The sequence below is a fragment of the Otolemur garnettii genome, unplaced genomic scaffold (assembly GCF_000181295.1).
Source record: "Otolemur garnettii isolate 467f Iridium unplaced genomic scaffold, OtoGar3 scaffold00028, whole genome shotgun sequence".
Classification (NCBI taxonomy): Eukaryota; Metazoa; Chordata; class Mammalia; order Primates; family Galagidae; genus Otolemur; species Otolemur garnettii.
The window spans coordinates 4,803,589-4,827,967 of NW_003852423.1; the positions used below are offsets into that span (position 1 = coordinate 4,803,589).

General features: G+C 38.2%; 1 protein-coding gene across 2 annotated transcripts in view; it reads right to left on the reverse strand.

Annotated features, from left to right (window-relative positions):
* Positions 1–24,379, reverse strand: part of RAPGEF5 (Rap guanine nucleotide exchange factor 5) — a 237,168-nt gene that overhangs the window by 143,450 nt on the left and 69,339 nt on the right. For both annotated transcript variants that reach the window (XM_023512415.1, XM_023512414.1), the window contains exon 7: positions 10,181–10,229. In XM_023512415.1, the coding sequence (XP_023368183.1) occupies positions 10,181–10,229 (49 nt within the window). The remainder of the gene's footprint in view (positions 1–10,180; positions 10,230–24,379) is intronic.

Below are 24,379 nucleotides of genomic sequence, written 5' to 3' on the forward strand. Positions count from 1 at the left end.
ATATTGAATGGAGTAAAATTGAAAACATTTCCACTCAGATCAGGAACAAGGCAAGGATGCCCCCTGTCTCCACTGCTATTCAGCATAGTAATGGACGCCTCAGCCATCGCAATCAGACAAGAGAAGGTGATCAAGGGTATACAAATAGGGTCAGAGGAGATCAAACTCTCACTCTTTGCTGATGATATGATCCTATACCTGGAAAATTCCACGGACTCAACTTCAAAGCTCTTAGAAGTGATCAAGGAATATCGCAGCATTTCAGGACACAAAATCAATACTTACAAGTCAGTGGCTTTTATATATGCCAACAATAGTCAAGCTGAAAATATAGTCAAGGACCCTATTCCTTTTATAATAGTGCCAAAGAAGAGGAAATATCTTGGAATTTTCCTAACAAAGGACGTGAAAGATCTCTATAAAGAGAATTCTGAACCTCTGAGTAAAGAAATAGCTGATGATGTTAACAAATGGAAAAACACACCACGCTCATGGCTGGGAAGAATCAACACTGTTAAAATGTCCATACTACCCAAAGCGATCTACAGATTTAATGCAATCCCTATTAAGGCACCATTGTCATACTTTAAAGAACTTTAAAAAATAGTACTTCTTTTTATATGGAATCAGAAAAAACTTGAATAGCAAATACATTACTTAGAAATAAGAACAAATCAGGAGTTACCATGTTACTAGACTTCAGGCTATACTATAAATCTATAGTGATCAAAATAGCATGGTACTGGCACAAAAACAGAGTGGTAGATTTATGGAACAGAATAGAGACCCAAGAGATGAACCCAGCTACTTATGGTCATTTGATCTTCAACAAGCCTATCAAAAATATTCAATGAGGGAAAGACTCCCTATTTAACAAATGGTGCTGGGTGAACTGGCTAGAGACCTGTAGAAGACTGAAACTGAAGCCACACCTTTCACCACTAACAAAAATTGATTCTCATTGGATAAAATATATAAACTTAAGACATGAAACTATAAAAATACTAGAAGAGAATGCAGGGAAAACACTTGAAGAAATTGGCCTGGGGACCCCCCAGGCAATTGAAGCAACACCAAAAATCCATTACTGGGATCTGATCAAACTAAAAAGCTTTTGCACAGCCAAGAGCACAGTAAGTAAAGCAAACAGACAACCTTCAGAATGGGAGAAGATTTTTGCAGGTTATGTTTCTGACAAAGGTCTGATAACTAGAATCTATAGAGAATTCAAACAAATCAATATGAAAATAAATTAATTAACTCATTTCTATGTGTGCAAGAGACTTGAACAGAAATTTCTCTGATGAAGACAGGTGCATGGCCTACAAACACATGAAAAAATGCTCATCATCCTTAATCATCAAAGAAATGCAAATCAAAATCATTTTGAGATATCATCTAACTCCAGTAAGATTGGCCCACATTACAAAATCACAAAACTATAGATGTTGGCATGGATGTGGAGAAAAGAGAATGCTTCTATTCTGTTGGTGGAAATGTAAGCTAATACAACCTTTTCAGAAAGAAGTTTGGAGAACACTCAAGGAACTAAAAGTAGACCTACCATTCAATGCTGCAATTCCTCTACTAGGTATATGCCCGGATGATCAAAAATTATTTTACAACAAAGACCTTTGCACCAGAATGTTTATTACAGCCCAATTCATAATAGCCAAGACATGGAAACAGCCTAAGTGCCCATCGACCCATGAATGGACTAAAAAACTGTGGTATATGAAATACTATGTAACCATAAAAAGATGGAGACTTCACATCTTTTATGTTTACCTGGATGGAGCTGGAACATATTTTTCTTAGTAAGGTATCTCAAGAATGGGAAAAAAGTATCTGATGTACTCAATACTACTAAGAAATCAATATATAATCACCTACACACTCATATGAATGGCAAAACATAACTATAGTCCAGAAAGTAGAAGGGAAGGGGAAAAAGTGGGGAAGGAAGAGGGGGATATGAGAGGAGGGAGGGCATTTGGGGGACCTCACCTAATGTGCATAATGTAATGGTACATTTCAAAACTATTAAGAAATGAGTATAATTGTGATGGATATGTTACTTAGTTCAATGTAAGTATTTCACATTGTATATCTAAGCAGTATCCTGAACCCCATAGATGCATCAATATACAAATTTATGATTTAATAAAAAATTTTTAAAAAGGTATTGGAATCCTTTTGAGTTCAAGGCCTTTAAAAGACACAAAATCAACATTTCTTATACAACAAATAAAATGAAATGAAAGCTAACTCAAAGAAATAATAGATGTAGATATTGATAAGCTGATCCTGAGGTTTATATGAAAAGGGAGAAAACCCAAAATACTCAACACAATATTGACTATTGACAATTTTGACATTTACTTTAAAGCCAGAACTCAGTATTGGTGAAAGAATAGAGAAATAGATCAATGGAAAAGAATATAGAGCCCAGAAATAAACTCAAACAAATATAGCCAGCTGATCTTTGACAGTTGATATATGAACAAAGGCAATAAAATGGAGAAAGATTATCTTTCAACAAATGGTACTGAAGCAATTGGACATATACATGCAAAAAATAAATCCAAACACAGACCTTATATCTTTCACAAAAATGAATTCAAAATGGGCCACAGACCTAAATATAAAACACAAAATTATAAAACTCCTAGACCTAGATGACAACATAAGAAAAACTGTAGATGACCTTGAGTTTGGCAGTGATCTTTTAGAAGGCCTGATCTATGAGAGAAGTTAGACTTCATTAAAATAAAAAAACTTGTTTCGCAAAGACATTGCCAAGAGAATGAGAAAACAAGCCACAGAGAGAAAATATTTACAAAAGACTTATCTAATAAAGGGCCATTTCCAAAATATACAAAGAACTCTTTAAAACTCAACAATTAAAAAATAAACTAAAAAACTGGCAAAAGGCCTGAACAGACACCTCACTGAAGAAGATACACAGATAAGCACAAAAAAGATGCTCAACATCATATGACACTGGGGAATTGTGAATTTAAACTATGAGACAGCACCACACCTGTTAGTATGGTCTAAATCCAGAATAAAGACAAAACTACATGCTCGTAAAAATGTTGAGCAACAGGAACTCTCATTCATTGCTGCTAGGAATGCAAAATGGTTGCTTTGGAAAACAATTTGGCAATTTCTAACAAGAATTAACATACTCCTGCCACACAATCTAGCAATCAAACTCCTTGCTATTTACCTAAAGGAACTTAAAACTAACATCCTCACAAAAGCCTGCATCTAGGTGTTCACAGAAGCTTTACTCATAGTTGCTAAAACTTGAGAACAATCAAGATATCCTTCAGTAGGTAAATGGGTAAACTGTAGTATACCCAGAGAATGAGATATTATTTAGCGCTTAAACGTGCTATCACGCCATGAAAAGACATGGAAGAAACTTAAATGCATATTGCTGAGTGAAAGAAGCCAGTTGGAAAAGACTACATACTGTATTATTCCAACATATGACATTATGGAAAAGACAAACCTATGGAGACAGTAAAAAAATCAGCAGTTGTCATGGATTGGGAGAAGATAGAGATGAATAGGCAGCGCACAGAGGACATTTACGGCAGTGAGCCTACCTTATATGATGTATAATGTGTTAGTGTTCCCCAGAGACCTCTGATGAGTGACGCAGGGAAAGGAAACCACAGATGGAATGAATGGCAAAAGGGAGGTCGAGGCTCTCTCCAGCACAACCACCCTGCCCAACTTTACTGATTATCTTATATACTCTCAAACATTCAGAAAGAATTCAATACAGGTAAAAAAGAAGTGAAGTAAGATCAGGAAACTACCATTAAGATCTCAATTCAGTGGCTCGGCGCCTGTGGCTCAAGCGGCTAAGGCGCCAGCCACATACGCCTAAGGTGGCGGGTTCGAATCCCCAGCCCAGGCCCGCCAAACAACAATAATGGCTGCAACCAAAAAAAAAAAATGGCCAGGCGTTGTGGCGGGCGCCTGTAGTCCCAGCTACTTGGGAGGCTGAGGCAGGAGACTCGCTTGAGCCCAGGAGTTGGAGGTTGCTGTGAGCGTGATGCCATGGCACTCTACCCAGGGGGACAGCTTGAGGCTCCGTCTCAAAAAAAAAAAAAAAGATCTCAATTCAATACAATCACTGTTGAACACATATATAATTGATTCTGTTTGGGGTTAAAACATAAGGGAGCCAGGTAGTCTGCTCTTGCTTGCCTAATTCTCTCTAAAAGGAAACCAGTGATTATAATGTTAATGATGGGAGAGAAGCAGAGAACAGCAGCCGAATGCCTCAAGCTTCCAGCTGCAACCCAGGTCTGGCCCTCCGGTTTTCTTTTGTGAGAGCACCTCTGCATTTCTGCAGGCTGCAGGCAGGAACTCAGAGCCATTTTCCGTGGGGAGCACATGAAGCTAAACTGCCACGTCTGAGTGTGGGGTGCTGTACCCCTATGATAATGATGGCTACATGTCATTACCCATTTGTCTAGCCCACAGAATGTACAATAAATACCAAGAGGGCAGTGGGTGACAACGTGTCAATGTAGATTCATCAACTGTCACAGACGTACCACTCTGACTTGGGATATTGATAGAGGGGAGACTGTGCATATTTAGGGCAGGGGGAAGAGAGGAACTCTCTGTATGATCAATTTTGCTATATACCTATTTTTTAGACTATTCTAAAAAATATTGTCTCTTCCAAAAAAAAAAAAAAAATGTTTCATGAATGACCAAGACTGAGATGAGAACCAAACAAAGAAAGATAATAGTAAAATAGTTCATTTATGATAGTAACCAAAACTACAAGGTACCTAAAAACAGATCAAATAAAAAATACGCAAGAGATTTATAGGGAAAGGTAGCCTAGGTGTGTGGATGGAAGGAAACACAATATCTCAAAAGTGTCAGATTTATGTAATGAGCTATAAACTGAATATGTGTTGTAAAAAAAAAATCCCTATAAGAGTATTCATTGAATGTGACAAATTAAAACTACAGAGAGGACAAGAATGGTTAAGAAGAGACTTGCCTTTCCCATCTACCCCAACTCCCCCCAAAAGTCTTCATCTAAAGCTTTGGTGATTAAAACAGGATAGTGCAGGCACAGGGATAGATAAACAGGATAATGGGATAAAGAGACCAGAAGTAAATCCAAATGAAACATATACATTGATGTAAAATTCATACACAACGGAGTTTGCATTACAAATCAGTGAGCAAAGAATCCAGAGGATGTTGCTGGGTTAACTGGCTTAACATGAGGAAAATATAAAACTTGATCTCTACCTCACACCATATAAATACATTTTGGATGACCTAAAGTCCTAAATGTGAAAAATGAAACGCTAACACTGTTCATACATAGCTATTCTACTTTTAATAATTTATTCTAAGGAAATAATAGGGAAAGAGCAAAAGATATATGTGGTCTTCCTGGTATTACTTATTATTGACATAAACATTAATCCTATAAAGAGTGAATTTTATATATAGCTATGATAATCAACACTGTGGAGTTGGTGAATACCAACAGAATCTGTTCAGTGGAACAGGAGATAAACCCACACAAAGGTGTGCAAGTGATTTTTGAACAAAAGTATACATGCAACTGAATGGAGGAAAAATGGTCTTTGTAACAAATGGTGCTGGAGCAATTGAGACATTTATAGGCAAACAAACAAAAATACCTTGACTTATATTTCACACCGTGTATCAAAACTGACTCAAAATGGGTCATGAACTTAAATATAAAACATAAAACTATAAAACTTTTAGGGGAAAAAAGACATGAGAAAAAATCTTTAGGCCTTAGGGCTAGGCAAAAACTTTTTAATACACAGATAAATAAAATTCCATTAAAAATCAGTAAATTGGACTTCATCAAAATTAAAAACTTTTGCTCTGTCAAAGACTGCTGATAGGATTAAAAAAGACAAGCTATAGACAGGGAGAAAATATTTGCCAACCACGTATTGACAAAGAACAAGCACCTAGAATATATAAGAACTCTCGAAACTCAATAGTAAAAAGAAAAAAACCCCAAACAATCCAATTAAAAAAAAATGGACAAGAGAGGGTGGTGCCTGTGGCTCAAAGGAGTGGGGCACCGGCCCCATGTGCTGGAGGTGGCGGGTTCAAACCCAGCCCCGGCCAAAAACTGCAAAAAAAAAAAAAAAAAAAAAATGGGCAGGAGACATGAACAATCATTTTCCCAAAGTCAACATCTGGATGGCAAATAAGCACATGAAAATGTGTTCAACATCATTAGCCATCAGGGAAATGCAAACTAAAATTGCAATGAGGTATCACCACACACTTATCAGAGTGGCTAAAATAGAAAAAATAGTATGATGTCAGATGCTGGCACAGATGCAGAGAGCCTGCATCATTTATAGATTGCTAGAGAGGATGGAAAACAGCCTAGCTACTCTGGAAAACAGTTTGGCTGTTTCTCAAAAAACTAAACATGCAACTACTATGCAACCCTACAATTACAGTCCTGGATATTTATTCCAGGGAAACGAAGACATAGCTGCGTGCACACACGCACAACCCCCTGCATGTGAATATCTGTAGCAGCTTCTTTTGTAAGAGCTACAAACTGGGAAAAACCCAGAGCCCTTCAGTGGATGAACAGTTATAAGTTCAATGGCACCTCCATAACATGGAACACTTTGATATACAAAACAACATGAATGAATCTTCAGAAAATCATGCCAAGTTAAAAAAAAAAAAGCCAATTCCAAAAGGTTACGTACTATTTGACTCTATTTGTATAATATACTAGAAATAATAGAATTAAAAGACAGAGCAGTGGTTGCCAGGGTTTAAGGAAGGGGTAGAGGTAGGCAGAAAGGCTGGGTAGCTATAAAGCAGCAGCACGAGGGATCCTTGCGGTGATGGGTGGGTTACCATCCTGCCTGTGATGCTGTACTATAGTTCTGCAAAATGTCACCATTGGGGAAACTTGGGTCAAAGGCACTCTGGATCTGTGTGCCTTATTTATTACAGTGAATTATAATCATCTCAAAATAAAAGAGCATATACGAGATAATTCCCCTTTTGTAAAATATGCATATGAACAAACGATATCTAATACCTGCATAATAGTAAAACACTTGAAACTATAACAACAAAAGAGTAATTGTGGTTATCTATGTTGGTAAGGTGATATGCGACTTTTCCATTTCTTCTCTATACATTCATGCATTACAAGTTTTTCCACGAGCATGCTCCCCTGTAACAAAAATAAATGAAGCTATTTTCATCACAAAAAAGAGAATACATGCTACTGTATGTTATTTTTTTCACTGAACATTTTATTATATTAGTTTTTCAAAACATCATTTTAAAAGCTGTTTAATATTCTATCACATCAATCTACCAATCTTACCATTCGCGGATGGGGACTTAAGGATTGTTTTTACTTTCTTATTTAAAAGAACAATGAAATAGTCTTCTACCTCAGTCACCACATGCATCTCTGATTATGTCCTTCCAGTAGACCTCCAGCCATAGCGTTATTGGGTCATAGAATTAAGGACATTTGAATATGCCAAACAATTGCTTTTCTGAAAAACTATGAATTTATGACTTATCATTAGTATATGTGTGTGAGATCACTTCACTCTCTGAGAAGCTGCCAAAATTATCTTCACATTCCAAGCTCCATAGAGCAAATAAATAAGAAAAACAGACATGCTAATCTCAAATGGTGACATCAGGCAGAAAAATACTGACTTCACACTCACCTTTTACATTGCACAATCTAACACATATTGATCTTATTTGATCACCTTCCTTTCTCTTCACCACCAGAATGTTCAAACTTCTTAGTCTGAGATCAAAACCTATCTCTCTCTGCCTCATCTGCCTCCAGCCATGCTTGCCACCTTGCTGCTTCTGAGACCTATCTGCCCCAATGCTTCTGCCTAAAAGCTCTTGAACACATCCACAGGGCTCACTCCCTCACTGACTTTAGGTCTTGACTCAAATGTCCCTGCCAGAGGCCTTCCCACCCCACTCCGTGTAAATCAGCCACCTCCTTCTCCAGCTTGACTATTTGTATTGATGTGTTCTGTCTTTTTCCAGTAGTGACACACTGTAAGTCTTTGATTATTTCCCTACTTTCTTCTGAAACTTGAAAAAAGTTATATTCTACCCTCCAAGGCACTTGCCACCCCAACTTCTACACATTTTCTCTCATTAGCATGCCAAGAACCAAGATTGGCTCCAGGCTCAGTCCCTGTAGCTCAGCTGTTAGGGCGCCGGCCACATGGTGGGTCTAGCCCAAGCCTGCTAAACAAACAAACAAACAAACCACCACAACAACAAAAACAGCCAGCATTGTGGTGGGTGCCTGTAGTCCCAGCTACTTGGGAGGCTGAGGCAAAAGAATCGCTTGAGCCCAAGAGTTTGAGGTTGCTGTGAGCTGTCATGCCACGTCACTCCACCCAGGATGACATAGCAAGACTCTGTCTCAAAAAAAAAAAAAAAAAAGATCAGCTCCAAAACAATTTATTTCTCGCCTCTCCATCCTATAATCTTTTTTTTAAGAGCTGCTTTGTATGGATCAATAATAACTACATATTTATGGAGTATGTGTGATATTTTAAGACATGCAAATAATGTATAATGATCAAATCAGGGTGATTAGAGTATCCATCCTCAAACATTTATCATTCCTTTGTGTTAAGAGCATTTCAAATCTTCTAGCTATTTTGAGATAAACAATAATTTATTGATATTAGTCACCCTACTACACTATTGAGCATGGGAACTTTTGTCTAATTGCAATTTAGAGCACTATTCCTTTTGTCTAATTGTAATTTTGTACCCATTAACTAACCTCTCTTTATCCCTCCACCCCTGCCAGCCTCTGGTAACCAGTATTCTACTCTCTACCTCTATGAGATCAATTTTTTTAGCACCTACATATGAGTGAGAAAATGTGACACGTTTCTTTCTGTGCTTGGCTTATTTCACTAAACATTTCCTCCAGGTTCATCCACGTTGTTGCAAATGACAGAATTTCATGCTTTTGTACAGCTGAATCATATTCTATTGTGTATACATACCACTTTTTTTTTTACCCATTAATCTTTTGATGGACACTTAGGTTGAAATATCTTACCTATTGTGAAAACAGTTACAATAAAGATGAGATTGCAGATATCTCTTTGATATACTGATCTTTTTACTTTTGTTTTGATATATTCCCAGCAGTGAGTGAGGCTGCCGGATCACAGTTTTTTGAGAAATCTCCATACTGTTTCCTATAAGGGCAATGCTAATATATGTTCCTACCAACAGTGTATAGGACAATCCCCATTTCTGCACATCCAATGACACATACCAGCATCTGTAACGTCTTGCCTTTTTCATAATAGCCATTTTAACTGAGGTGACCTGCTATCTCATTGAGGATTTTTCTTTTTTTGAGACAAGAGTCTCACTTTGTTGCCCTCGGTAGAGTGCTATGGCATCATAGCTCACAGCAACTTCAAATTCTTGGGCTCAATTAATTCTCTTTCTACATATTCCACAGATCATATAGGAGTGAAGATTCAGATCCATAAATTAGTCCTATGAACAGCATTCTCTGAAATGCCATTAAAGAAATTTTAGAAGAAACAAATTGGAGAGTTTTTAAAAATCTTTAAAAAAAAGACCTCTATAGTGTTCACTGCCTTCTGTCCTTAAGATACATCCTACAAGGTGGATTGCTTGTTTTTATCCCACACTTAGATCCTTTTCATGGTTGTCATAGACTACATATTTTTAATATTAAATTTCATTTTTTCTTGAAATCTGAAATAGATTAGAACAAAGCGGTAAAATTGTACTTTACAGGACTATAAAATCCTGTGCTATTTCAATGGTAGAATAAATGATCTTGACAACAAATGGTGGATACTTCTTTGCATTCTACACGAAAGCTTCCTGATATACACTCAACTGCACATTACCAGATGACATAAGAAATATCTTGGGCAGCGCCTGTGGCTCAGAGGAATAGGGCACTGGCCCCATATGCTGGAGGTGGAGGGTTCAAACCCAGCCCCGGCCAAAAACTACAAAAAAAAAAAAAAAAGAAAAGAAAGAAAGAAAGAAAGAAGTATCTCCAAAGAATTAAAATCTTCCTTTTGCTCCATAAAAGACTACTCACCAGACTTCCTTGCTTTCAAAGCAATGACAGCTGCGAGCTCTCTCTGCACCTAGTAAAATATTAGGGGAAAAAATCAAATTAGAAGAAGAAAGAAGTGACTCTCAAAAGCAGTGCTTTGTTTTTATACAATCCAAATTAAGACCTGTTGCTATAAAATAAAGGTTTGCTGCTTTCACTTTTTTTGTTTTTGCTTGGTACGGGAAAAAGAACCTCAGCATAAGAATTTTAGGCCAAAAATCTAGAACTATATCATTTCTTAAAGTTACAGTTTAAAAAAAATGTTACACAGTTACCAAAATGTATTAGTATACATGCCATGATGATGAAAAGTACCTCTAAAACATAACTATATAAAATTCCAATATAATGCAAATAGGAACTAAAGTATGTATATGTGATACTATAGCCTAAATATTAAATATTCTTTATATCTTAAAGATGCAGTTTATATAGAAATTCTAGAAAAGTTGAGATAAGTGATCCTGTCTTTGCTCAAAGACAATGAATGTCCACTGTGGGCCTGACAGGTGTACAGCACCCATCTTGGATAAGATGCCACAGAAAAGCAAGCGTCATCAACACACAGGGCAGGTGAAATGGGTATAGACTAGATGAACTTTAAAACCCTAAATGTCTTAAATCGCCCTTATTTGTCCAAAATTTTTGGGGCTTGCGCATCCTCTTGCCCTTCCCACTTTGAAGACTTAAATCTTTCCTTGAAAACATTCTCAAAGATGAACAAGAAACTGACAAAAAAGGTTAAGTATAGTCACTTGTAAAGATAACATGAGGATAATCTTTGGGAAATCTGTGTTTGGTAAGCAATAAAAATTCCATAATGAGAAAGCTCCCACCCCTTCAGGCTGAGAAGTCTCTTAGGCTGAGAAGTCTGTGTGCTCAGATGAGAAGTCTGGGAGGGTCACACAGCCAAATATACGAGGACTGCAGTAATGACACGTTACAGAAAGAATATGGGAGAAGTTCAAGGTTAAAATGCAGATTTGCTATTTAAATTAATTTAACTTCTATTCACTGACTGGAAGGTGAGAGTAGCAAGGTGCTAGACCCTGAGACTACTCAGGACTGCTTTGCCAAGTGCCAGGCATCACCCCTGAAGAGGCAGCTTGTCCTATATACCATTTTTATTGCCCCTCTTTCTCTGATTGGCTAGTGTGAATGCCATTCCCAAGGGCACAATGAGTCCTTCTCCAACCCTGGTAGTCTAGGCTCTGAAAATAGTCTTAGCAGAAAAAGTTACAGTTAAAGAACTTGGCAGGAAAAAAAAAAAAAACTGGGGCAAACAGAAGTGATGCATGACCACAAAAAAACCTGTATGAGTACTTGTATGTGCAGTCAAATAAATTTAAAAAGCAACAAAGTAAAAACATCAATTATCGCATATTGTATATGCATGTACCATGAGTGCAAAAAAAATGTATACAAATTTCAAGCAATCTTGTTGGAAATAAAATCAGTTATCCCCCCCCCAAAAGAAATGAATTGCTGGTAAAATGGATATGTGCAGCGTGTCTCAGTACACTTGACCAGTAACCTCTAAGTCAACTTTGAAAAGTAATACATACAAGATCATACAATTAAGGTCATGAACTCATCATAGAAAAGTGCTACAATACCTCACTGCTAAATGTTGCTTTGGTCATCTTCAAAGTACTCCCCTTCAGGAGCTATGCACCAATACCAGTGCCTAGTCCACCTTTCAAAGTACTTTTTCTAGGATGAGTTCACAAAACTAAATTGTCAGACTTCATATGACAACAGCTCTAATGAGCATTCCAGAAAAAGAGTTCCAAAATTGCTTCGATGGGTGGACTAGGCACTAGCATCAGTGCATGGCTTCCCCAGGGGAGGACTTCGAAGGTGGCCACAGTGATATTCAGCAATGACGTATGTAGCCCTTTTGCTCGAGTAAGTTTGCAAGCATAACTGTCCAACCTCATAGATTACATCTCTTAAAATGTGCATACATTTTAGGGGGTACCTTCTGTATTCTAAGTCATTTGTAAGGTTTATCACAGTATTACCATCTCCTTTTAGGATTTTCCTTCCTTCACAACATTACAAATATCTGGGGGGGGTGGGGCAAATATATAGATTATAAACATCAATGGGACCTTGTCAGTGGCTTCCTGATGCTATGATCTCCCAGAGAAGACCCCAGCACGACTCACAGATAGAAAGAAAGCGGAGATGGAAAATGGCACATGAGACAAATCATTTAGTTTGCCCATCAAGGATCAAAAAAGAGCCATCCCCACCTTCCTCTTTCAATTTTCCATATCTGAATTCCCTGGACAGGAAGATATCTTAGGTTCCCCAAGACTCAGGAATATATCCCCAAGATTATACTTCAATCTTATAATCATTTCAACTCAAAATCAATCTTTATTTTTACTTTGTTCTCTTCTAATTTAATTCATTTGTAAAGAAATATGGTCTTTGCTATTTTAGATATTTAAAAAAATATCTAAATATAATCTATCTAGATATCTAAATAATCTAATCAACTGTGAAGATTCACTTACTACAACAGCAATTTGACAAACTGGATCTATCAAGTATAAGGGAAATTATTAAAAAGTTTTCGAAGAAGCTACAACTTTAACTTCAAATCAAGTTTATTCAATATTTAAAAAACTATATAATTAAAAATGCATGCAGCTCAGGGTTATATTTGCCCTGGGATTGATAAAACATCTCCCCATTTTTCACTCTTTCCTGGTTGGCCATCAGAAACTAGACACAGAAACAAGTTGAAACGTTTTAGCTTGCTATTTTCAAAAACCAGCACGGCTGTTCACAAAACAGCATTGATATTCAATAAGGATCAGAGCCAGTCTTATGTCCAGTATTCTTTTTTTTTTTTTTTACTGGCACGTTAATAGTGCCTTCGGTCTCAAAGTCTCAAAAACCAAATGTTCACAAAGTTGTTTTACATCAAAGCTAAGACTCAAGAGGTGACAGAAAGTGTCCAGAGCAAACTCAGTGGGAGAGGTTAACTGAGGAGAGGAGCAGGCTGCCGGGAAGAAAAGGCCCTTGAAGAGAAAGCATTACTCTGGAGGGAAAGGTTTTTTAGGAAGAGGTCTTGGGGGTTGTCCTTACAAACTAATTTTAAACCGAATCACCAATTCGCAAATGTCCTAAAGGCTTTTAGTATATCTATTAATCTTAGAACTATTTACATTTTGATACCATAATGCAAATGTTTTTAAAACATACAGCCCATTTTTCTCCATCTCCTAAATTAAGCACAAGAAGAAACATAATCTGACACTCTTCTATATTTTTATTCCCCAACATACTCAAGCCTTAAACCACTATAACATTTTTAGCTAGTATGGAGTTTAAGAACTCTAGAAAAAATATATAAATATACTCCTCAGTCAATACACTTTTGTATAAGACACAAGCTGAGTGATGATGGTGGCTAGATTTTTCTCCCCTGAATGAGTAACCTGTGAGCTAAGTAACAAATTTTCTTCATTTCTCAGAGGCCTGTTTTCCTATTTCCAAGTTGATTAGTTAGTTGTGAACAGCTAACATCACTACAAGTTGACACACAGATAATCATGCCAAACCTGTTAATGCCAACCAATAATTAGAAAATTTAGAAAGTCATATATCTGCCTAGACACTACCGTTCTCCACCTCACAGTTTATTTAACGAATTGTTTCCCCAATAATTGCCACATTAAGGAGTGTTTGTTAAGCATGCTGTCATGATAAAATATACTAATGCTTATTCATCTGTTCCAAGGCACTTAGGGATGTCTTTTAAATCTCTTAAATAGACTTTTTGTTGAATGCATAACTATGCTTATTAATTTCATTATAAATGAGACAACAGCTGGCCATTCAAAGATGAATATATGTAGAAGTGTCCTGAAACTAACATAATGAACTAGAATAAAGCTCTACCCTTAGATTTTAAAAGTCTATTGTTTACTGGTAAGTCTAATATACACACATCTATTTTGACAGTTTCACATTTACAAAATCCAATAGCTTTAGTTAATTACAAGTATACCAAGTATACTATGGATAACAACTGAAATGGGATTACTTAGAATGGATAATGAGATTTTGAGGGATATTATTAGAGGTTTGACACTCAGATCACAAAATAATAACAATAATAATAATGGACTCCAGAAAGATCAACATCTGGATTGTATTAGGTTTGGGGTACCGTTTGTTCCCTGAGGAACAGGCAGTATTGGAGGAGGACAACCAGGAGATAGTCACCTCCTGTAGCTTAACTTGACAACAGCTGTCCTCACTTACCTTGTCCTCTCTGTACCATACGACACTGTTAAGAATTCCTCTCTTTTCAACCGCTGGGATTCCAGGACATTACATACTCCAGGCTTTCTCTTTTCTCTCTGGCTATTACTTATCTTCTCCCAGGTTCCCCTTTACCCCTGCCTTTCCAAAACAACTTGGTGCTCTTCAGTGACTAATCCTCAGCCCTCTGGACCTTCTTCTTTTCCATCCACTCACATGTCTTCAGGTAGACCTGCATCATCAGTCCAGATCTCCTGGTCCTGACGGCCCATATCTACCTTCTGAAAGTCCTACTAACAGCTCAAACTCCATATTCCCAAAGGTGAAGCTGCTTTCTTACCACTTCCCTGCACTCCACCAATCTGCTCCATGGTCAGTGAATGGTACCACATAAACCCTTAGTCCCAAGCCCGGAGATGAGGTATTCCTGATTTACTTCAGTCCAACACTTTCTCCCAGGCAGACCACAGTCTCTAGTTGATCTCTCTTCACCCTACATCATTCTTTATTGCAGGAGCAGCCAAATTAATCATCCTAAAATATAAATTTTAAAATATTGCATCTTTTCCTGACAAACTCTTTAAAGCCTTCTCCACAATACTACGACAGAGTCTAATGACTGATATTGCATATCTTATATTCTTATGATGTGGTTTCAGTATCATGTCTATCTCCATTCCTTCTTTCAAAATCTATAGTCAAAAAAAAAAAAAATCCATGATCCAGGCTTTGTAAAATATAACACAATTCTTGGAACGGACCATTATGTCCTTCCATCACTCTGGGCCTCTCTGTGTTTTCCATCTGGATTGGCTCTACCTGGTGTGGCTGTCACCTACTTGTCCTCCAGGTCCCAACTTAGCTACCCTAGCTGTGTGAAGTCCTGTTTATACTCCAGTAGAGTTCTGTCCCTGCCTCAGCCACACCACTTACCACACGCGAGTGAAATCTCATGAGCTGGGGGCTCCAGCACTAGATTGTAAGCCCACTGAAATGTACTCATTCATTCATCATTCTGATCCTGGCTCCTGGCACCATTCCTTGTGTTTTGATCACAAACACGTGAAATGTTTATAGTTGCTACTGAGATGAGAATGCTTATGGAGAAGGTGCTCATTAACTTCAAATATTTGAAAGTTTAAGGGTAAAATTCAGACCAGTAAAGAGGAGTTGAAAAAAGCATGTTTTAGCTCAACCTAAGCACTTTTAAATAGCCAGAGCTGTCCACAGTAGAAAGGTTTATATATGAGATTCAATAGAAGATGCTTTATGTGAGAAGGTAAATATCAGAAAGGCCCTGACTAAGGAACCATTTTAAAATTTGTTTTAGATGATGAAAATATTTCAGATTGTATATAGAACCAGCACACTGTACCCCATGACTGCACTAATGTACACAGCTATGATTTAATAAAAAAAAATTTGTTTTAGAAATGCCTTCTTTCCTAATGACCCCACTATTAAAACGGAACAACATGTTCTCTTTTTGAGAATATGGGGGTTCTTCGTGTCACCTGGAGGGTGGTGGTGACATCTGTCAGCCAGCAGTCAAACAGTCGGTGATCTGACTGTCATCTAATCCACCTGACAGAGATGGTGCAAATCTGAACAAAAGATGAAAAGAACCGTTGGAAGCCACTTTTTGTTGTGGAAATCTCATGAATTTCATGTTACAAAGAGCAGAAAAAGCTACAGATGTTTGAAAAGTCAGAAAAGAGCTAGCTAATGACACTAACATCTTTTCAAAAGAGCACGGATTTTTGCTCCTTGGATTTTTAAAACTGCTTTTACAACCACCTCTGATCAGTGATTTCTCCAAAGCCCTAACTGCTGACAAACGTGAATTTCCTGATAAATAATAATTCACATATATAATGTAATTTAAGGAAACAAGTATATATTGGACATTCTGATTTTGCTTTAATAATGAAATAAAACATTCCTTGTGTTTATGTCATTAACACATTAAGCTTTAAGTTTTGGTTTCATTTTCTGGTAAGTACAGAGTATTTTTCAATCGGTCTAACACTGCAAATAATTTGGGCAGCACCTGTGGCTCAGTGGGTAGGGTGCCAGCCCCATTTACCAAGGGTGGCGGGTTCAAACCCGGATCCAGCCAAACTGCAACAAAAAAATAGCCATCAAATAGCAGAATTATAACAATGTACTATAATAAAAGTTAAGTAAATATCTTCAAAAAAAAAAAATAGCCAGGTGCTGTGGTGTTGACTGTAGTCCCAGCTACTTGGAAAGCTGAGGCAAGAGAATCGCCTAAGCCCAAGAGCTGGAAGTTGCTGTGAGCTGTGACACCACAGCACTCTATAGAGGGCAAGAAAGAGAGACTCTGTCTCAAAAAAAAAAAACTGCAAATAATTCTCTAATGGATTTACATGATACAGTTTATTTAACAAAGCATCTTTTTTTTTTTTTTGAGAAAGTCTCACTATGTCACCCTCAGTAGAGTCTCATGGTGTCAAAGCTCACAGCAACCTCAACCTCTTGGACTTAAGCAATTCTCTTGCCTCAGCCTTCCAAGTAGCTGGGACTACAGGCACCCACCACAATGCCCAGCTATTTTGTTGTTGTAGTTGTTATTATTGTTTGGCAAGCCTGGGCTGGGTTCGAACCCACCTGCCCCAGTGTATGTGGTTGGTGCCCTAGCCACTGAGGTATAGGCGTCAAGCCTTAACAAAGCATCTTTAAAGATATAATTCGCAAACTCTTATCTCTTTTATCCCATATTCCCTATCATTCCTTACATGTCTTTCCTCAATCCTTGTACTTTTTACAAGTACAGTTATAAATTATAGTATAGCATCACTACTTCAACTCAAATCCGAGGAAGTCTAGGGATCTTCGATGGTAGGGGTCTCCAGGAGAGATTCCTGAAGAGCCTTAGAGAGATATTACACTAGAAACACTGATAATGGGATAAACCCTGATCAACTAAGCCCTTCTGACTAGAATATCTGTCTATAAAAACTGCTAATGTGTGAGGATTCCTGAAGACCAAGATTCAGAACTTAGGATCCAGAAATCTAGAAGAGAAATAGAAAATTTCCAATTATTTTACCCCAAACTTGAGAGAAGTTGTAGAATTCTAAATGGTAGGGCAGAGTCACAGTCCTCCACCTCATAGGACTGCTGCAAGATTTAAGGAGTTAATATGTACGAAGCATCTGGAACAGTGCCTTTCACAGAGTAAAGTGCTATTTGAGCTTTAGCTATCACATTATCACAACTACAACAGTTGAGCTGAGCCACAGAAGAAAGGAAATATCCAGTCTTCAGTTGTTTTAAAATTGTGCGTTAAGCCCTTTCTTCCCATCTAAATTATAAACCCCCTGACAATCAGCACTGCCTCCATCTATTACATCCCTCCTACCTTACCCATGCCCATCCAGTGAGCATGAAAGGGAATGAAATATTTCATCGAAAAGTTGCCTAAAGTGCTGTATTTTCAGCAGTTGCTATAAAAATGAACTATTAGATTTCCATAGAAGTTTGAAGCTTTTATAAATATATGAAGGCTTTAGTTTTTGAAATTTACTTTGAAATTTCAGAGTTATCAGTCAATGAGCTGCAGTCTGGCATCTTCTGACATTCAAAAGATAACTGTTACATTATGAATCAAGGGACTATATGTTCAACAAGGAGTGTGTGTTGATTTTATATCCCTGCTGCGCTAAATCAAACCCATTTTACTGCTTAAAAGACAAAACTTTTTAATCTCATATTTCTATAGGTCAAAAGTCCAGATACAGTGTGGCTCAAATGGGTTTTCTGCTTCTCATAAAGCCTTTCAAAAGGCCGAAAGCAAAATTCCAAGCCTGAGAAACATTGGCTGGGCTGCATTCTTTACTGGAGGCTCTGGGAGAGAATGTGCTTCCAAGCTCACTCAGGCAATTGATAGAATGCAGTTCTTATGTCTGCAGAACTGGGGTACCTGCTGTCTTCCTGACTGTCACCTAGAAGCTGCTTTAACTCCTATACGTCTCTTTCTGTCCTTATACACAGACTCCTGCATCTCAGGGCCAGCAATGACACAATGGATCCTTCTCAGGCTTGGAATTTCTCTCACCTTCTCTTCTGCCTTTTCTCTTCAACTCCCACAAGAACAAGTTCTCTGCCTTATTTGAAGGGCTCATATGATTAGACCGTCCAGGTCTGCAGACTTCACTGTACCTTTAAAGTGCCTTTTGCCATTTCATAATATTTCATGATATTTGCAGGTGCCAAACAAGGTTCCGTCTTTGGAGGACCATTTTACCTGTTACAGAATAACCACCGATCCTTGGAGCTTCCTGAAAAACTACCCCTCATCTCTTTAGGGCTTTAGATAGTAATTCCTAAGAGGGTCTAGTTCTGGGACATGAGTTCTGTGCTATGAAATCTTTATTAGATCACACCAAACTCTCTTGCTTTCTTTTTACAACTTTCTCTTACTCTACCCACAAGCCGCAACCAGTACCCCAAATTCATCTCAAATTAGTCTATTCATTGGTCTCCATTTTCACCCCTTAACATGTCTTCCAAGTCTTATAATCTATCTAGAATGTTCTTTTCTTGCCTTTATCCAAATGTGACATTCTAATTTCTATGTAGAGCTAACCTTAATGATCAAGACGTACATAACTTTTCTGATTAGCTTTTACTTCTCTCTAGACTCCCTGGGACTTGAGTTGAAGTAGTGATACTATACTGTAATTTATAACTGTACTTTTTTTTAAAAATTAAATCATCGCTGTGTACATTAATGCAGTCATGGGGTACAGTGTGCTGGTTTCATGTACAATTTGAAATATTTTCATCAAACTGGTTAACATAGCCTTTATGACTGTACTTTTTAAAAGCACAAGAACTGAGGAAAGACATGTAAGAGATGATAGGGAATATGGGATAAAAGGGATTGTTGAGATGTGAGTTTGCAAATTATGTCTTTAAAGATGCTTTGTTAAGGCTTGGCGCCTATAGCTCAGCAGCTAGGAAGCTGGCCACATACCATCACACAGGGTGCATGATCTCAAGAATGTATTATACTTATATTAATTTCTAAACAAAATCACTTTTGTTAAATATTTACTTAATGTATACTTATTTTCAGAATTGGAAAAGTATCTAAAAGTAGATGAGAAAAAAATCACCCATAGTCCCTGTGACCAAAAAGCTAACCCTTACTGCATGTAACATGATACTAATTATCAGGTATGAATTATAGGAATTTATTTATTTATTTTCAGACACAGTCTCACTTTGTTGCCCTTGGTTCAGTACCATGGCACCATAGCTCACAGCAACCTCTAATTCCTGGGCTTAGGTGATTCCCTTGCCTCAGCCTCCCGAGTAGCTGGGACTCCAAGTGCCCGCCACAACACCAGGCTATTTTTTTTTTTCAGTTTGGCTGGGGCCGGGTTCGAACCCACCACCCTTGGTATATGAGGTCGGTGTCCTACCCATTGATCCACAGGCGCCATGCCCACTGAGCCATAGGGGCCGCCACCTAGGAATTGATTTATTAATTAACCACATTATTATAGCTATTGTCATGTCAGTATTTTTAGATTTAAGAAAGTATTGATATCACCAGAATCTCAGGCCCGAAGTAAAGATCACCTAGCTCATTTCTACACTGGGTGCCTTAATCCCCTACACAGGGTACAGACTATACAATAATAAAACAACAAAATGCACACCTCCACCGCACTTGTCATGTACCTGGGCACTGTTCCGAACAGTTTCCATGTATTTGCTGTCTTAATTCATCTGCACAGCACCTTATATACCTAACCTACGGTAACTGCACGGATCAGCCCTTGAAGAAGTTTATTATTTGAACAGTGACCTAAATACATTAAATTCATAATGTACCTCAGACTCTCAAGTGTGAAATTCCTTACCCAGCTACGTGGCCTCTTCAGGTTCCTTTAGAAACCACTGAAAGTTGCCACTAATATTCCAAAGAATCCACAGAGTCTTTCATGTTAAAGAGCAAGTTTTTGTCAAATAGCTGGAAGAGCCTAGTAATAGTTTTTCAGAGGGTTTTATTGTCTATTCTTAAATCTCTCTTTTGCTCATTCTGTGTTTGTCCTGAATCTCAATATGCTGTGTCCCTTAAGTAGATTAAGTGCTAATATATTTAAGCCTTTCCTTTAAGCCAATGTTTTTCAACTTTTTTTTTCATCTCAGGGTACACTTGAACCTATAGTTAAACTTCCATGGCACACTTAAATTATGTTGATCAAAGAAAGACTAAAAAAAGAATACGCTTATTACACTTTGAACGTCTTTCAAAAATAGTTTAATTAATGATCTTTAAAATTTTTCTCTGACACCCAAGATCCTCTTGTGGCACACCAGTGGCACTCTGTTTCAAAATCACTGCCGCAAGCCTTTCCTACCAGTAGATGCTTGTGTAGAAGTTGGATTTTATTCTTGATAATTCTTCTAACCTAAATGCAAATTAAATTAAAATGATTCTTTAATGTTTCCATGATTAGCACAGGATCTACTAAGTTTGAAAACTTGCTGTGTTATCTAGTGAGAAATATTCTTAGGCATCGTCTCATGTAAGCTCTTATGAGCTTTATTGAGATTTATCTACGGCATTTCAACTGGAACCCAAAGTCAAGATCATGTGGTGAAAAGTGCTCAGACCTCCTAAAGATAGGTGCTAGGTACATCTCCACAGGATATTAGCCCATGAAGCAGCAAAATTCTGCAGAACTATGTCAACAACCCTCAGCCCTTTACTCACCTCCAGGAAATATCAGGGAAGGCTTGAAGATTATTCAGGAGAGATAATAAAAACCATTTATTTAAAGGGAACAGCTAGAGTGCTACAGGGGTAGATATATATACATACACCTCAAGTCAAATGGGGGGGTCTCAACCATTTGCATCGGCTGGCACTTGTCCCTGGAGTTTAAGGGACAAAGAGGCTTCTCTCATAGGGAGAAGAGCTATGTCAGATTGTGGCAAAATAGTGAAACCTTCCTATGTGTCTGAAAATGGTCTCTTAGAAAGGTGAGCTAACTCCAAGAGAAGAAAATTGTAAGAGGTAAAGAGACAGACAGTCCCAAGGCTTCAGAAAGAAGAGAAATTGCCAGGATCATGAAATTACAATTAGCAGCTCCGTAGAAACAAGTATATCCACTGAAGTCACAAAATGACCCCAAGTAGCAAGAAAGGGATCTCTCACACACACACATACAGAGAACCCCCAATGCAAGATGGCAACGGTGGCATAACTGTGGCACTCAAGAGAGACCTTCTGTTGGCTTGACATCTATTCCCTTCAGCCTCTCAAAGCCTGATGGAGCCAGACGCAGCAAGCAGAGTGGGGTAGAGGAAGAGAGAGGAAAGAAGGAAAAGTGTAAAAATGGATGGGAAATGCCAACAAAGCAAACCCTTCCCCTTTCCCCAGCTCAGGTCAAGGGCAAGGAGATGCTCTGAAGTGGATGAGAGCTCAAAGCTCTGACTCAAATGGACTTCTAAATCACTAAAGACTGATCCCAGAAAACTGAGAAAAGCTATAAATCTGCCTGAAGATTCACCCAGGGATGAGAGTGAACCAGTCAGACCTCCCCTCATGGAAGTTTGTGTCTGTGTTGTTCCTAAAAGCAAAAGATTAAAAATAACTACAATGCTCAAAAACAGGGAACATGGCTCGGAGCCTGTGGCTCAAGTGGCTAAGGCGCCAGCCACATACACCTAAGGTGGTGGGTTTGAATCCAGCCCGGGCCCGCCAAACAACAATGATGGCTACAACCAAAAAATAGCCAGGCACTGTGGCAGGCACCTGTGGTCTCAGCTACTTGGGAGGCTGAGGCAGGAGACTCACTTGAGCCCAGGAGTTGGAGGTTGCTGTGAGCTGTGATGCCACAGCACTCTACCCAGGGGGTTAGCTTGAGGCTCTGTCTCAAAAAAAAAACCAAACAAAAAAAAAAAAAAAAAAAACAGGGGACAATGATAAATGCATGGAGTGAAATACTTCAGAATCACTAAAAATGATGTATGTAGCAGTTTTAGCACTAAAAACATGTTGGGGGAGAGATTGGTTGTTTTTGTTTTTTGCAAAAAACACATACACGGAAACTACCTGGCAAGGAATAAATACTGAAGTGCCTTTTTTTTTTTTTTTAAGAAACAGAGTCTCACTTTGTCACCCTCAGTAGAGTGCCATGGCATCATAGTGCATAGCAACCTCCAGCTCTTGGGCTTAGGCTATTCTCTTCCCTCAGCCTTCTGAGTAGCTGGGACTACAGGTGCCTGCCACAACACCCAGCTATTTTTTGTTGCAGTTTGGCCAGGGATGGGTGTGAACCCACCACCCTCAGTATATGGGGCTGGCACCCTACCCACTGAGCCACAGGCACCCCCCTACTGAAGTGTTATTAATGGATTATTTCTGGGTAGTTTCATTATAGGAATTTTTTTCTATTCTGCAATTTTTTAAAAAAATTTATAGTCTTTATGGTGAAGTTAAATAACCCAAGCATCAGATATGTAAAAAGGAAATTGCAAAGCATAGTCCACAGTACTGTTAACTCACTGCCAGATTCACTGCCATTCGCTATTTACAAACACAGGAAAAGAATTCATAGTATTTCTACTACATACCCAAGTAAAATGTCATTATCTGCTAATTGTTAGAATAACATAAAACAACAGAAACTAATTTAAAATTTACCGCATCCCATCACCACCAAAAAACTCAAGTAATTTTCCCTTTTTTTATCATGTGCCCCTGGGCTTCCTCTCGATATGGACATGCTGTACAAACCTGTAACCCCAAGTTAAGCTGTGAACTTATATTTCAGGTAAAGAAGCTCTAAGTTCTACTTTATGCAAATGCACCAGGAAAAAAACCCCGGGTGAAACATTCATGGATCATCCTTTCAAAGCTCTTCAGCTTCCCTCAGAGAGCATTTCACATTAACACTTCACAAATCCACGGATGTCAATATCCAAATCGAGAAATGAATGCTATATTTCTATTCCTTGTCACTAAAAAAGTCTATATTTTCTGTGGATCTTGCATAACCAAGTGATTCTCCTCGTGTTGGAAGCTGATATCCAAATACTGTAATATACATGTACAAAAACACACACAACCTTCCTGCCCTATTCCCGAGGGATTCACTGAGACATATTTTACTTTTCAATGAGTTCTGCACACTCACACCTTTTTGAACAGATATTTTAAAGCACATGTCCTCTCTAACACTGCTTTGTATAAGTAGGCAAAATAGTCCATATTGTGCTGCTCACCCAAACCAGACTCTCAGTGGAGTTAGATTAGGTTACCACGTGATTGGGTAAGTTTAGACAGTTTCTTTGGAATTAGAGATGATGCCTAATAATTAATTTTGAAAACCTTTGTGTGTGTGTGTATACACCTGCATATTATGGTATTTGGGGATCTATCTCCAAGATGAAGAACATCATTTTGAACACACATTTCATCTGTGTGAAATAGACACAGAACATAGAACCACTTTTTTATTGATAAGGATAGCGATATATCGTTCAGCAACCTATTCATGGGTTTGTGAAGTATTACCAGGAGATCCTACCTGAAGGAGAGTTAACCAGCATTCCAGGTAGTCCTAGAGACCTACAGTCCCTAGCCCAGGGCTCTTTGGAACTCTAGTTGGATGAGGACAGCACCAAGGCACAAGGAGGGACAGGTAACAAGCCCCTTAGAAGAAACACGTTGCTACCAGAATATGCTACAATTCCACTGGAGCTTTTTTAATGTTCCAGATCTGTCCATCCAGGTCTCATTTAATACCTCTCAAAACCCAATCTTTCTGGCTCTTCCCCAAATCACACAGCAACTCTTAAGCCAGTGGAAGGGCTGAATCCAGACTAAGGATTCCAAGCAGGGACTGTACA